Raw genomic sequence first — 16,957 nt, forward strand, 5'->3', positions numbered from 1 at the left:
TGTGACAGCCTTTCCTATTCTGGGGAGCGGCTTTGGCATCCCGCTCCCCACACCCATTATTACCACTGATATATTTTTTTTTTTTTTAGATTTTATTATTATTGGAAAGCTGGATATACAGAGAGGAGGAGAGACAGAGAGGAAGATCTTCCATCCGATGGTTCACTCCCCAAGTGAGCCGCAATGGGCCGGTACGCGCCAATCCGAAGCCGGGACCAGGAACCTCTTCCGGGTCTCCCACGCGGGTGCAGAGTCCCAAAGCTTTGGGCCGTCCTCGACTGCTTTCCCAGGCCACAAGCAGGGAGCTGGATGGGAAGAGGAGCTGCCAGGATTAGAACCGGTGCCCATATGGGATCCCAGGGCGTTCGAGGCGAGGACTTTAGCTGCTAGGCCACGCCGCTGGGCCCATCATCACTGATATTTTACATAGTACTGGAAGTACTTGCAAGTGCTCTTATACATGAAAAAGAACTCAAAGGAATTCAAATTGGAAACGAGGAAGTCAAGCTATCTCTGTTTGCAGATGACATGATTCTATATATAGGAGAACTCAATAAAGAGACTGCTAGAACGAGAGTTTGGCAGAGTAGCAGGGCACAAAATAAATGAACAGAAATAAACAGCCCTAGTATATGCAAACAACTCCAGGGATGAAAAAGAACTAACCAGTGCCCTTCAAAATAACAGAAGAAAATGAAATACCTGAGAATAAACTAAAAATGTGTAAGATCTCTATGAGGAAGATTACAAAGCATTAAAAAAATCGAAGAAGACTTCAAAAAGTGGAGAAATATACTGTGTTCTTGGATGGGCAGAGTCAATATCATCAAATTGTCCATATTACCAAAAACAGTATATAAGTTCTATACGATTCCAATCAAAATCCCAAGAACATTTTCATAGAGCTGGAAAAAATTATACAAAGCTTCATCTGGAAACACAAAAGATCATTAATAGCCAGAACCATCCTGAAGACTAAGAACCTAGTGGGAGGGATTACAATCCCAGGCCTTCAGACATATTATAGGGCGATAGTCATCAAAACAGCCTGGTACTGGCACAGAAACAGAGATGAAGACCAATGGAGTAGAATAGAAACATCAGAAGGGAACCCATGTATGCACATCCATCTAATCTTTGACAAGAAAACAGAAAGCAGTCCAGGAAAAAAGGCAGGTCTCTTCAATAAATGCTGTTGGAACAACTGGCTAATAGCCTGCAGAAATAAGAAGCAAGATCCACACCTTTCACCATACACAAAGATCAAATCCAAATGGATAAAGGATCTAAACCTTTGGAAGAAAATGTAGGAAATATTCATAAGATATAGATACTGGCACAGACTTCCTAGAAAAATCATCAAAAGCACAGGCAATCAAGACCAAAATAAACAAATGGGCCTACATTAAGCTAAGAAGCTTCTGCACAGCAAAAGAAACAATTAAAAAAGTAAAAAAGCAACCAACAGAGTGGGAGAAAATCTTTGCACTCTACTCAAGAGACAGGGGCCTAATATCCAGAATATACAAAGAACTCTAGAACAACCATTCAATAAAACAAACTAGACGAAATGGGCAAAGAAAATGAGCAGACATTTTTCAAAGGAACACATCCGAATGGCTAACAGGCATATGAAAAAGTGCTTGAACTCCCTGGCAATAAAAAAAATTCAAATAAAATCCACACCCTGATAAGAATGGCCTACATGCAGAAAACTATCATCAACATCTGCTGGCGAGGATGTGAGGAAAAAGGAAACCTACTCCACTGCTGGAGGAATTGCAGGCTAGTGTAACCACTATGGAAGTTGGTATGGAGAATACTTAGGGCAACTGAAAATCCACCTGCCATATAACCCATCTACCCCACTTCTAGGAGTATATCCAAAAGACCTGATACGTGAGAAAGCAACTCCTATGTTCATTACAGAACAATCAGTAATTGCAAAAACATGGAAATAGCCTAAGTGCCCATTACAGAGGATTGGATAACGAAACTGTTTCATCTGCTGTATGGAATACTACTGAGCTATTAAAAAGAATGAAATACAGTTGTAGACATGCAGGTAGACACAATCTAACTATAAGAGATTGTGCTTGGTGATGCTCAGTGCTAACATGGCTAGGGGAAGTTTTGCACATCATCTCAGGGATGGCTCTTTCCTGTTTCGATAATCAGTATTATGATGGCAAGTCTAATTATTTTACCTGTGAATTTTACCTTTTTGCACTTCCTGGTTTTTTGGTGTCTTTCTCAGATCTTGTGATGTGATTCATTAATCAGTCATCCATAAGAGACCGATTGATTGGCCCTGGCACAATAGCCTAGTGGTTAAAGTCTTCGCATTGCACGCACCAGGATCCCATATGGTCACCAGTTCTAATCCCGGTGGCCTTGCTTTCCATCCAGCTCTCTGCTTGTGGCCTGGGAAAGCAGTCGAGGATGGCCCAAATCCTTGGGACTCTGCACCCGTGTGGGAGACCCGGAAGACCTCCTGGCTCCTGGCTTAGGATCGTCTCGGCTCCAGCTGATGCAGTCACTTGGGGAGTGAATCATTGGACGGAAGATCTTCCTTTCTGTCTCTCCTCCTTCTCCTCTCTGTGTGTCTGCCTTTCCAATAAAAAAAAAAAAATCTTAAAAAAACTGATTGATTGTAAACACCTGAGATTGTTAATGTCCCTTTTATCACTGTTATTGCTACTTCTCATGAAAAAAAGTTTTTTAAAAAAGTAGGAATATAAATGATATGTTTACTAATTAAACTATGAAAATAAATTTTTTAATAGTTAAATGATTTCTGAAAGATTTTTTTACTTAAAATGGTAACATTAAAAGAGTTAGTAAAATACCAGGCTAACATGAATATTCAGTAATAAAACAAAATAGTAATCTAAATAGATCTTTACCAGTAGATCCTATGAAATAAAATTTGGTTGAGAAAAAATATGAAAGATAAAAATGTCTGAAACTTTTGGAGATTAAGAAATGAATTGATAAAGATGTAAATCTGAAAGTAAGTAGTTGTAATAAGGCCTGATTTGCTTGATTTAATTGAAGGTAAATGGCATGAAAAAAGTGCTAGATAATAGCATGCCTTGTCAGAGAGCCTGACTGTAACTAAAGCACTTGAAGTCTCGGACTCAGCAACTACCAAGATTAGTGAGTGTGTTCAGATTTGAGAGTGGGTCTGTAACAGAGTGGGTTAGGCAGTCAGCAGCTACAGCTGGGTGCTGATTTGAGTCTCAGATGCTTCAGGTCCCATCCAGCTCCCTGTGATGAACCTGGGTAGACAGCAGAAGATTGCTCCAGTGTTTCTGCGCCTCCACCCAAACCCATGTGGGAGACCCAGAAGAAGCTCCTGGCACCTGCCTTCAGTCTGGCACTGACCCAGCCACTGTGGCCATTTAATTAATGCAAGATTTATCTCTTCTCTCTGTAACTCTGCCTTTCAGATAAATAAACATAAATCTTAAAAATTTGGGTGTAAAAATTTGAAATCATATACAGTTTCCCAAAGAAAGAAATCACAGAGCAAACAAAATAGTCATCAAGGGCTAGATGAAAGCATAAATTAATTAGGGTAAATACAAGCATGGAGGAAACTCTAGAGGTTTTACTAATTATTAGTATATTACAACAGACCAAGTAGCACAGTTAAACAGATGATAAAATTAAACAAGATAGCCAGAATTCAACTGTGATGTGTATTTTGGTTTTAGAAGTATCAGAAAATGTGCTCTTGTTCACTGCATTTCATACCTCTTTTTTTTATTCCTTTAATTTGTCTTCCTATTTCTGTGTTTGTGCTTTTGTTTCATGCTTCTACACAAGCTCGTGAGTCACAAATGTACCTTTTTTTGCTGTGGGTATCAGCACTTTATCATTCAGTTATGTTCTGTTATCTATGTACATGCAAACATGAAAGGAGCTTCAGAAACCTCATGGAACATACACATTGTCCTTTAATTCCATTCCGCCCACAGAGCTGTATATGCTGCAGTATGTTTAGTGTTCATTTCTTTTGTTAAAGATTCAGTTTTTTTTTATCAGAAAGGCAGATTTACAGGGAGAAGGAGATACATGGAGAAAAATCTTGCATCCATTAGTTCACTCCCCAAGTGGCTGAAATGGCCAGAGCTGAGCCTATCTGAAGCCAGGAGCTTCTTCCAGGGCTCCCACGGGATGCAGGGTCCCAAGATTTTGGGCTGTCCTCTATTGCTTTCCCAGGTCGCAAGCAGGGATATGAACTGGGGTATGAACTGGCGCCCACGTGGAATCCCAGCATGATCAAGGCAAGGATTTAGCTTTTTGGCCACCACGCTAGGCCCTAGTGTTCATTTCTTCATGAATTTAAGGGTGCTGTACTGTCAGAGCTATCCTGAGGGAACTCCTGCTGGGAACATTTGTGTTTGCTGTCATTGTGTTGGACATGTGCTTCTCTGAATACTCAACCCCATGAATACTTTGGAGTTGAGTTACTGTTTCATAAAGCAGACATTCCATTAACACCAGCAGGCACTGTCAGACTTCTGATAACTAGAGAGATGTCATTTTCTTTTCTTTTGGCTTTTTGGTAATGAGTAACCCAAATGTCATCCTGTTGTCATTCCCCTGTGTGGAATATACCTATTTTCCCTCTGGCTACATTAGGAATTTCCTCTTTAGTTTTGGTTTTTAGCAATTCTCTCATGCCTAGCTCATGATTTGTATTTGTGCTTTTCCTGTTGGAGACTTGTTACACCTTTGAATCTCTGTTTCACAGCTTTTATGAAATTTGCCAATTAAAAAAGCAAAATGTATTTTGTCCCAATTCGGACTGTGTTTCCCATGGCAGTGAAATGATCCACATACTTGAGCCTTTATCTGCTGCCTCCCAGGATGTGCAGCAGCTGGGAGTCGGATTCTAAGTGGAGCAGTTGGGGCTTTACACAGAACTTCAATGTGGGATGAAGGCTTGTTCCTTAACATTGTTCCAAACACTGCGTCTCCCCTTCCTCCCCAACTTCATTCTTCTCCATGTGATTAACTTTCACGGTAACATTTGTTAAGAGCTTTACTCTTTCCTACTGAATTGTCTTGTCTTATCAGAAACATTGGTTATAAGTATAAAGATTGGTTTCTGGACTGATATTTCTAGTCAGTCCAACTTACTGTGTTGATTAGTGTCCTTGAAATAAGTTTTGTAGGGGAATCTGAATAATTGGAAACCCCCCCCCCCCTTTTTTAAAGTATCTTAAGGTTTATTCTTATTGGAATGTAGATTTGCAGAGAAAAGGAGAGACAGAGGGAAATATCATATCCACTGGTTCATACCCAAATGGCCTTATTGGCTGGAGCTGAGCCAGTCCAAAGCCAGGAGCCAGGAACTAGGATCTACTGCATTTCCCATATGGGTGCAGGTTTCCAAGGCTTTGGGACACCCTCTTTCTAATTTTTAATTTTTTGGCTCTCCTGGATCTCTTGCATTTCCATATTAACATTGTGCTCAGCTTGTAGCTCGGATTTTAATAGAGATGATCTTGACCTAGTGAGTAAATTGAGGAGCATTGCCCTCTCATAACATGCTTTCTCATTCACGAACTTCGATGGTATTCTGTTGCTTTGGATCTTTCTGAATTTCTCTTACTCATGTTTTGTAGTTTGCGTTATAGATGTCTTATACTTTATTGTTAAATTTTGTCCTGTTATTTTGACGCTGTTAATGGAATTATTTTCCTGCTTTATCTTTTCCATTCCTTATTTGTTTTCTTAGAAATACATATGATTTTTGCAGATTGATCTTGTTTCTTGGAAGTCTGCTGAACTCTTTTGTTAGTCCCAGATTTTTCTGAATTCCTTAGCGTTTTTGTAGATTATGTCACCTTAAGTAATTTTTTCCACATTTTATCTTACATTAAATGTTTGCACTTATGTAGGGAAATTTAATAACTTTATATTTTCAGATCTTAAACTGTTTATCATATAATCTGAAGAGAGTCATATTTAAATTTTTAAAGATTGACTGATTTGAAAGGCGTAGTGACAGAGATGGAATGAAAAAGAGCAAGAAATCTTCCATCCACTAGTTTGCTTCCTAAGTGGTTGTAACTGCTGGGTCTGGGTCAGCCTCCTCCTGGCCTCCCGTGTGGGTGGACACCCAGCAGAGGGCTGGGACAGACACAGACGTGGACCGGTGCTCCTGTGCAGGATGGCTGCATTGCAGGTTGTGGCATCAATTGCTGTCACAAACCGAGATCCCCTGTCTTAAATACTGATAAATCCTTCGGGAAACAGTTTGTCATCCTTGATGCTCAAGTGTCTTAAAAAAGATTTATTTGCTTATATGAAAGACAGTTATTGGGGGAGGAGTAGAGAGTGTGAGAATTGATTGGTCTTCATCTACTGATTCATTCCCCAGATGACTGATTACATACAGCTAAGGCCAGGCCAAGTGAGAACCAGGAACCTAAACATCTGATTCTCCCACATGAGGTGCAGGGGCCCAAGCACTGGAGCCATCTTCACTGCATTCCCAGGTGTATTACCTGGAAGCTGGGTTGGAAGTGTGGCAGCTGAAACATGAAGCATTGCCCACGTGGGATAGTAGCTTAACACACTGGTGCCACAACACTGGCACCCTGTCTTTTCCTTGAAGCTCAATTGATCTCTTAAAAAAAAAAAAATAGAAGCTTGGGCCCAGCGCAGTAACCTAATGGCTAAAGTCCTTATCTTGCATGCACTGGGATCCTGTATGGGCACTGGTTCTAATCCTGGCAGCTCCATTTCCCATCCAGCTCTCTGCTTGTGGCCTGGGAAGGCAGTCGAGGACGGCCCAAAGCCTTGGGACCCTGCACCCGCGTGGGAGACTTGGAGGAAGCTCCTGGCTCCTGGCTTCGGGTTGGCGCAGACCCAGCCATTGCAGCCACTTGGGGAGTGAATCAATAAATGGAAGATCTTCCTCTCTGTGTCTCCTCTTCTTTGTATATATGACTTTCTAATAAAAAAAAGGCTTAATTTAGTTTTATTGGAAATGGAGATTTACAGAAAGAAGGAGAGACAGAGAAAGATCTTCTATCTGCTGGTTCATTCACTCCCCAAATTGCTGCAACTTCTGGAGCTGAGCTGATCTGAAGCCAGGAGCCAGAAGCTTCTTCTGGTTTTCCCACATGGGTGCAGGTTCCAAAGCTTTGAGCCATCTTCTACTGCTTTTCTAGGGCATAAGCAGGGAGATGAATGAGAAGTGGAGCAGCTGAGACAGGAACCAGCATTAATATTGGATCCCAGTGCTTGCAAAGGGAGGATTAGCCAATTAAGCCATCACAGCAGACCTTTACCTATATATGTATTTATATATATTAATATATACATTTATTTAATAAATATATATTTACATATCAATTTTAATATATTTATATATTTATTTATATATATAAAATAAAATCATGATAATAGTAAAAAAAAGTTTTTAAAGATTTACTGAAAGCCAGAGCTGCAGAGAGAGAAAAGGAGAGGAAATCTTCCATCCATTGGTTCGCTCTCCCAAATGGCTGTTTCTGCTGGAGTCTGGCCTGTCTGAAGCCAGGAAATAGGAGCTTTCTGTGGGTCTACCATGTGGTCGCAGGGGCCCAAACACTTGGACAATCTTTTGTTGTTTTTTTTTTGGACAGACCAGCACATCACTTGATTGGAAGTAGAGCAGTCTGGACTCTACCTGGCCCCCGTATGGAATGCCAGTACTGCAGGCATTGGCTCCATCTGCTCTTCCACAGCACTGGCTCAATCTCTAAGATTTGTAGCCCATGTTATCAGTATATTTATTGGTGAAAACAGTTAAAAGGGATAATATGAAAAATTATTTATTTTTTTTAAAAAGATTTTATTATTATTGGAAAGCTGGATATACAGAGAGGAGGAGAGACAGAGAGGAAGATCTTCCATCCGATGTTTCACTCCCCAAGTGAGCCGCAACGGGCTGGTACGCGCCAATCCGATGCTGGGAACCTGGAACCTTTTCCAGGTCTCCCACGCAGGTGCAGGGTCCCAAAGCTTTGGGCCATCCTCGACTGCTTTCCCAGGCCACAAGCAGGGAGCTGGATGGGAAGTGGAGCTGCCGGGATTAGAACCGGCGCCCATATGGGATCCTGGGGCTTTCAAGGCGAGGACTTTAGCCGCTAGGCCACGCCGCTGGGCCCATATGAAAAATTATTTTGATATCAAAATAAAAAGGAATTTCCTGCCTTCTCTGCCTTCATTGCAGGCTGCTTTGAGCTTCCTCAAGTTAGTGTTTCTATGAACGAAGGAATAATGTGGCTGATACTGTAGTGCAGTGGGTTAAGTCACTGTCTGTGAAGCTGATATCCCATATGGATTCCAGGTTGTATCCTGGCTGTTGCACTTATGATTCAGCCCTTTGTCAATAGCCTGGGAAAGCAGCAAAAGATGGTCCAAGTAACTGGGCTCCTGCACTCATCTGGAATACCCAGATGACACTCCTAACTCCTCCCTCTGGCCTGACTCAGCTTCAGCCAAATACTGTGGCCATTTAGGGGTTGGGAAAGTGATCTCTCTCTCTTCTTCTGTTTCCTCTTTTTATTTCTTCTCTATCACTGTCTTTAAAGATTTATTTTTTTGAGAGGCAAATTTTATAGAGAGAAGGAGAAACAAAAGGCAGCACCCTTCCATCCTCTCGTTTGTTCCCTAAATGGCTGCGATAGCCAGAGATGAATTGATTCAAAGCCAGGAACTTCTGGGTTTTGCATGTGGGTGCAGGGGCCCAATAACTTGAGCCATCCTCTGCTGCCTTTCTAGGCCACAAGTAGGAGCTAAATCAGAATTGGAGCAGCCAGAACCCTAATCAGTGTCCCCATATGGGATGCCAGCACCAAAGGCAGAGGTTTAGCCTGCTAAGCCATTGCACTGTCCCATTTCTCTCTCTCTCTCTCTCTCTCTCTCTCTCTCTCTCTCTCTCTCTCTCTCTCTGTCCTCCTCTCTCCCTCTCCAGTTCTGTATTTCGGAAAAATAATGTTTTCAAAAAAGAATTCATTATTAGAGTCTCATTGGTTTTATTTGTAATGATGATTATGAGATTTGGTTCATATTATTTAGATGTTTCTGACATATTTAACAGACATTGATTGAAGTATATCAATTTTGATTGCTATATTGATATTTTTGATTGATATTTTGATTGATCAATTTGCTAAAGTTATTTCATGTCCAGCTTAACATTGATTTAAATTTTGTTTCTTTTTTTTCTTTTTACGTCTCTTGCTAGATATAACTCGGAAAAGCCCCAGAACACCTCTTTCTGATCTTCAGGGCATGAATGCTCTGAATGAGAAAAACCAGCAGTAAGTGCTTTTGATTTATATTGTCAAAGAATTGAAAAGAAGTGACTTGCTTTCTTACTGTTTGTGTGTCTTTAAAAATATGAAGAAGGGCTTGGTTTGGTTTTAATTTCTTAAAACTTTTGTAAATGAGAAAACAGAAAAGCAAAACAAAACAGAAATCTTTTGTAAATGTTAAAATAACAATATATTAGTTAACAAAACTTGCCTAAGATTGCTTTGGAGAAAATGATTAGATTACTTATGAGCCTTGTGTAATTTAATTTCTGAGACCTTGGATTTTACATCTTTTGTAAGCCTAAAGTTTATATTCTGCTGATTTTTTGTGGAGCAATCTCCCATGGTAGGGAATAATTAAGTATACATAATGATTTACATGAGAGTGTGTAATACCTTTTCTTGGTGAGTATAAGCATCAGAGCTTATACCATTTTTAGTGACATTTTTCTGAGTATAATTTGGAAGTAAGTAAAATTTTCAGAGTTAGCTAAGTTTTGTTTTTATGTATGTCATTTATTAAGTGTTGTTTAGCAATTTCTAGAGTGTGGCCTAAATGTCATCACAGTCGAGTGTCTTAGTAACTACGCACCTGCTCTTTCAGTGCCTGGTATGTGTCGTCGCTTAGTTGCTCACTGCCTTTTGTGTGGCTCTGTTGCTCCTGAAGAAGTCTAAGTTCACTAGTGCCTTATTCCAGATCTGCCAGATGCCACAAAGCTAAGACAAATGTCTTCATCCCCAACGCTGGCACGTGTGTGTCCTTTGCTCTCGTATCAATGATTCTTGGCTGATGATGCAGTCCACCATCATATTTGCGTGCTAAACTTTAGGATGCAAGAGCAACCTGGGTCATTGTGCCTTTATCACTCACTATTGACACCATTATCACCGTGGTTAGGAACTTGTAACTTAGGGAACTCGTCTTCATGATTTGGAAAACAAAAATCTGTGTCCTGCTCAACAGGGCAAAGCAGTTGACTGATTATAAATTTGCTAATTCCCAGTGTGTGTATTTATCTTTGTCCTTTCAATTGTGGTTACCTGAAAAGATCTTTCTGAGTTTCTCCGGGGTGATCAAATTGATCCAGTGTTGTAGCTTAGGATTGACTGATTGGGTGTGAGCTCACACAGTTACCTGGTTTTAGACCCCCATGGAATGATAAACTGGTCGTTGAAAGACATGTATTTCTTTATGAAGATCATTTTACGGGGTATTAGATCACACCAGCTTTCTTTCCTTTCACATGTAATGAAGAGAAAAGTGACACTGGTGTAATATTACCAGGAAAAGGCTGCTGGCCATCTGCTTTTAAAAAGATTTCCTTCTTTATTTGAAAAAGAGACAGAGGAAGAGATAGCGGGACAGAGATCTTCATCTACTGATTTACTCCCAAAATGGCTCTGGTGGCTGGAGCTGGTCAGTCTGAAGCCAGGAGCTTCTCCTGGGTTTCTCCATGCGGTCACAGGGGGCCCAAAGATTTGCGCCATTTTCTGCTGCTTTCCCGGGTACATTAGGAGGAAACAAGTTCCAAAGTGGAACAGCTGGGACTTGAACTGGCTCCAGAGAGGGTGCTGGCACCACTGATGGCAGCCTTACCTGCTATGTCCTGGCACTGGCCCTTTGCTGGCGATCTTAACAAGAGTTTGTAAGCATTGTGTTTATTAAAAAAAAAAAGAATTGTGTTTATTGGGTTGACGAATATATTTTATATGTTATTTTAGAGGAAATCGATGAGGATTGAGGACAGAGTAGTAGTTGTGAGTTCCAACTGAAATGTGTGATGAGTTCCAGTCTCATTCTTGTGCCTCTGGCCGTCTCCAGTCTTCCCTGTACCGCTTGTTAGCAGATGGTTATTTTCCCATGGACGTTTGCTGGCAGATTTCTGGAATTCAAGTTGTCCGTAAATTGAAATGCTTATTTCTGGATTGTGAATGTTGCTTTCATTGTTCTGTGTGTCTTTTTTTTTTAATTAATTACATTGCATTATATGACACAGTTTCATAGGCTCTGAGATTCCCCCCACCCCTCCCCGTACCCTCCCCCCATGGTAGATTCCTCCACCTTGTTGCAGTATTACAGTTCAAATTCAGTCAAGATTCTTTCTTTGCAAACATATACCAAGCATAGAGTTCAGCATCTTATTGTCCAGATAAGTTCAACGGTTTCTTGGGGAGACCATCTCTGGTCTGAAGACTGAGCTGGCAGGACATCATCCTGATCAATTAAAAGCCCCAACATAACATCAGCAACAATTTATAACATTATGGAATTAATTGACATGGTATGAGTGATCAATATGTTAAAAAAAATGCAAGTTCTTAACCACATCCTGTGACTACTTCATTGACATTTCAATTTTAGTTTATATACAGAACCGGCTGCTATACACCTTAAAATGGCTATAGGATACTGTTCAGGTGTCTCGTATATATTTTCGTTTTAGTATTTAGCAGTTTATAGTGTTGAAGCATAATTTTGCTGAACTTGGCAGATTTTAGGATAGTCTAAACTGGCTTATAACTCTAACAAGGCATATTTCAACAGTTTAGGTGAACAGTTTTAGGAGGAGTGTGCAGAGAAATCTTCAATACCCCATTGAGGGGTAACTAATCTTTGTGTCCTACCTAGTAAGGTATATGTGAGTCCACGCTGACCATTTCCTGTCTGATTCTAAGCTTTGCTTGTTGTTCTCTCTCTAATTTTTTTGTTTGCTTTTTTTTTTGGTGGGGGGGGGGCCTCCTGAGTGACCCTGACGGTCATTGCCAGAGAGGGTGGGGATCCAAAGTTGAAACTAAGTAAGGACCAGAGAAAGCTCCTGTCTCTATTCCTGAAGGAAATTTACTGTTCTTCTGTTTCTGTGGACTGCTCAGTGCTCCTGGTTGTCGTTCCGATGACCTCGGATTCTGCAAGGAAGGATTTGGGTTTCTTCCATCCCATGTGGTAGATCCAAATGGGGGTGGATGACCTCAGAGTTCTCAGCCTCTGAAGGTACTCCAATTCCCCGTGGACTCCTTGGCAGTTGGGATGTAGTCCTTGGTGCCCATACTGATAGTCCTTGGTGAGGATCTGGAAGTCTCCAGGGTTTGGATACAAGCCGCCTCCTGTCCTCCTGCTCCACTCTGGGGTCCCTTCCTGCTCTTTGAATATGACCTCCTGTTAAGAGGTTGTCAGGATCGCTCTTGATTCCCCCTGTATGTCTTTGTAGTTTTACTATTGTCTAATGCTGATTCGAGTCTGTTGTCTATGAGTTACCTGTTATGTTCCTGATAGGTTATACTTCGTGTCTTCCTCACACATTCTAAGGAGTTAATATTGAGCGACTGCGATTTTGTCCTGCCATGGGTGTGTGTTTTTGTGGGTGTTGTTATCTGTTTGTCTTTGCTTGCATGGACTTTAGTGGGGAGATCTTCCCATTTGCCCTCTTTGTATGGTTTGCTTTCTTTTTTTCTGGGATTAGCACATTTCTAAGGAGATTTTGTAGAGCTGGTTTTGTGCTGGCATATTCTTCTAGTTTCTCCTTGCTATGGAAGTATCTAATTTCATTCTCAAATACAAATGAGATCTTTGCTGGGTACATTATTCTTGGTTGACAGTTGTTTTGTTTCAGGATTTGAAAGATTTTATTCCATTCTTTCCTTGCTTGGAGTGTTTCTTCTGAGAAGTCAGCAGTGATCCTGATTGGTCTACCCCGAAATGTGAGCTTGTCTATGCTTCATGCTAGTCTCAGAATTCTTTCTTTGTATTCGTTGGAGGGGAGCTTGAGTACCACATGTCTGGATGAGGATCTCTTTGGGTCGAATCTGTTGGCGGTTCTCTGTCCTTCCAGGATTTGGGCTGGATTCATGTTCCAAGTGTTTTGGAGGTTCTCCTGTAGAATTTCATTGAGTACCGGTTGCATACCTGTCTCTCTTTCCACTCCTTCTGGAAGGCCTGTAATTCTGATATTTGACTTCTTGATGTTGTCTTTCATTTCCTGTATGGCCTTACTGGCCTTGTTCAAATGTTTCTCCAGCTGATTGATAATCTGCCTGCTTTCATTCTGGGAGTCTCCCAATTCAGAGATCCTGTCTTCTGCTGCATTAATTCCGTTGGAAAGGCTCTCAACTCTGTGCTACAGGTTAAGGATCTCATTTTTGACTATATTTGTTTCTGTGATCATATGATTTTTGAATTCCTTGAGCTTCTCCCGTCGTTTTTCATTGTCTCTGAAGAGTTTTATAATTATTTTTCTGAATTCCTTGTCTGATAGTTCATCAGTTTCTTCATCTGTGATCTCTGCGATTGACCAGTCCTCTTGGTGACTTTTTGTGGGTGGCAGCGGCTCCTTCCTCTGACTCATTTCTTTTCCTGTGTGCTTGCCCGGTGTCTGTGTGATCGCCGAGATTGCTTGCTTCTAACTCTTGACCTCTGCTGCCACCTAGTGGATGACCTGAGATCTTGCTGACCTAGTTTTTTTTTCTTTTTTTTCCCTTCTTTGTGGTAGCTGGCTTCCCCGCCTACTTCTTCAGTAGCACAACTCTGTGGTCTTGTTAGTTCTTCCAACCAGGGCGATATTTACAGTAGCTATTAGGTCTCCCTTCTGTGGGGTTCTTGTGGTCCTGGGATTGGTGCAGCCCAGTGCGGGGGAGTTCCAGTTCCCAGGTTTGCCCAGGCTCTTTGTTTCTGTGCTTAGTCATCCTCTCTGGCCAGTCCGCTCAGATCCAAGCCTGGCTTGAATTGCTCAGTTCAGGCACCCTTCACCGCGTTTTGTTCCAAAGATAGTTCAGGCACTCTTCACTGCGTTTTGTTCCGGAGATTCGCCTGCCGGTTACCTCCTGCTAAAGGCGGGCACTTCCCTGTGTTAGCGAATCACTGAGGTTTGCTCCCCGAATTTCGCTCACATTTCGCTTGAGTCTCTGCAGCCTGGCGCGCCCTCCTTGACCTTCTCAGGTTGCTGATTCCAGTCTTATGCATCTGTTTCACTGCCGCCTTTCTCAGTCCTGAAGGCACTGGGGGATATCCCACAGTGTTCCCCGCGGTTCTTTTCTTCTTGGGCTCACTTCAGTCTGCTCCCGTCCCTAACTTTTCGGACCCCAGGTCACATCGGTCTACCTCCATCAGCTGTCTTGACTTCTCCGTTCTGTGTGTCTTAACCAAATTGTGTTGTCCTAATTACCAAAACTTTGAAGTAAGTCTAGAAATTCCAGACTGCTGTTCTTTCAACTTTTTTCTTTTTCATAAGCATGTTAAGTGTTGTGTGCCATTGGCATTTCCATATGTCTTGTAGTGTCAGCTTATCAGCCTCTGCAGTGGAGGTGGCTGTCGTGTGGGCAGGTGTTGTGTGGAGTTAGTGGATCAGCTGAAGGGGCATTGCCGTCTGAACAATAATGTGTATTCCTATTTCCAACGTGGCCTGTCTTGCTATTTCCTTAGATTTTCCATTAACAATTCATGTTTTAAAATTTTTATTTATTTATTTATGTAATTTGAAAGGCAGATTTTTTTTTTTTTTTTTTTTTTTTTTTACAGAGAAAGGAGAGATAGAATGTCTTCTATCTGCTGGTTCACTCTCAAAATGGTCACAACAGCCAGAGTTGAGCTGATCCAAAGTTAGGAGCCAGGACTTTCTTCTGGGTCTCCCACATGGGTGCAGGATACCAAGGACTCTGCTGCTTTCCCGGGTTGTAAATAGTGAGCTTGATCAGAAGTGGAGTGTTAGAACGTGAAGCCGTACCTGTGTGGGATGCTGGCACCACAGTGCAGAGGATGAGCTTGCTGTGTTATCACACTCCCTCCCATCCCAACAGTATTTTTAATTGTATAGTGGTTCCTATTTTTAGTTTGTTCCTATGTAGTATTTTATTTTTGCTGTTATTACACGTGAAAAGACTTTGCTTTCATGTTCAGATTGCTCATTAATATTACACAAAATGCAGTAATTTTTTAGATTTATTTTAGTTTAATGTCAGAGATAGAGCTAGAGGTGCAGAGAGAAATCTTGCATCCACTGATTAACTCCCAGATGACTGCAACTGCCAGAACTGGGCCATTCAGAAGCTGGGAGCCTGGCGCTTCTTCAGAGTCTCCTGTGTAGGGGCAGGGGTCCAAGGCTTTGGGTGGTCCTCTGATGTTTTCCCAGGTTATTATGAGGGAACTGGATTGGAAGTGGAAGCAGCTGGGGCTCAATGGGTTGCAGGTGGAAGATTAGCACAGCTACACCACCACGCTTTCCCCAACTCCCAGACCTTTCTGCATATTAGTTTGTGTCATATTTTGCGTGAATATGATTTCTTTCTAGCTGTGGGTGCAGGTTCCCAAGGTTTGGGCCATCCCTCACTGCTTTCCCAGTGCACAAGCAGGGAGCTGAATGGGAAGTAGAGCATCTGGGACTCCAGGTGGCACCCAGACGGTACTGGTGCCTCAGACAGAAGCTTAGCCTACTATGCCATGGTGCTGACTCCTGGGGGTGCTTGATTTGTTTCTCTGTCTCCTTTGCATCACCTTTTATGTGGCTCCTGTTGGTCAAACCTCCTTCCCTGCCTGGAGCCTGGTGCTGTTTGTGCTCTTTCCTTACTTTGTCTTAGCCACGATGAACCGGCATGTCTGCCTGCTTCTGCCTTACTGTAAGCCAAGCAATTGTAGGATTTGGGTTTTTAATGATTGATATATTTTCATTGAAAGGGCAAATTGGGGCCTGGCGGTGTGGCCTAGCGCCTAAAGTCCTCGCCTTAAACGTGTTGGGATCCCATATGGGCGCCGATTCTAATCCCAGCAGCTCCACTTCCCATCCAGCTCCCTGCTTGTGACCTGGGAAAGCAGGTGAAGACGGCCCAGAACACTGGGACCCTGCACCCACATGGGAGACCCAGAAGAGGATCTGGGCTCCTGGCTTCGGATCAGCGCAGCACCGGCCGTTGCAGTCACTTGGAGAGTGAATCATTGGATGGAAGATCTTCCGCTCTGTCTCTCCTCCTCTCTGTATATCTGACTGTAATAAAATAAATAAATCTTAAAAAAAAAAAAAAAAGAAAGAAAAGGCAAATTGCCAGAGGCAAGACGGAAAGATCTTCCATTCTCTGGTTTTCTCCTCAAATTCTCTCAGTGGCTGGAGATAAGTTTAGCCAAATGCAGGAGCCAGGAGCTGCTTCTGGGCCTCCCATATGTGTGCAGGGTCCCAAAGCTTTCCCAGGCCAGGGCAGAGTGCTGGATGGGGAGTGGAGTAGCTGCAATATGGACTGGCACCCATATGTGTTGTTGGCACTTGCAAGTGGAGAATTAGCTAGTTGAAACAAATGGCGCCAGCCCTATATGTAAGGGTTTTTAAAAATTATTATTATTTACTTATAGATTTATTTTATTTTAGTTTTCAATTGTATTTGATTATTTTTTTTATTGAAAAGGCCCTCCCAGGCCACAAGCAAGGATCTGGATGGTAAGTGGAGCAGCCAGGACATGAACCGGTGCCCACACGGGATCCTAGTGGATACAAAACGAGGTCCCAGTTACTAGGCTATTTCATGCTTTTAGTGTGAATGAGTAACTGATTATAACTATTCCGAGAATATAAACGTTATGCTTTTTTATTTTTAAAATATATTGCAGTGTTATTTATGGTAATGTTAAGAATGCAGAGACTGTTAGAGATATGCTAATC

At 41.9% G+C, this 16,957-nt stretch overlaps 1 protein-coding gene across 1 annotated transcript in view; it reads left to right on the plus strand.

The window, feature by feature from the left end:
* MYO9A (myosin IXA) overlaps positions 1-16,957 on the plus strand; it is a 235,314-nt gene that overhangs the window by 131,797 nt on the left and 86,560 nt on the right. The window contains exon 16 of the mRNA XM_058665444.1: positions 9,254-9,329. Coding sequence (XP_058521427.1) covers positions 9,254-9,329 — 76 coding nt within the window. The remainder of the gene's footprint in view (positions 1-9,253; positions 9,330-16,957) is intronic.

Source organism: Ochotona princeps, chromosome 6, assembly GCF_030435755.1.
Source record: "Ochotona princeps isolate mOchPri1 chromosome 6, mOchPri1.hap1, whole genome shotgun sequence".
NCBI classification, from domain to species: Eukaryota; Metazoa; Chordata; class Mammalia; order Lagomorpha; family Ochotonidae; genus Ochotona; species Ochotona princeps.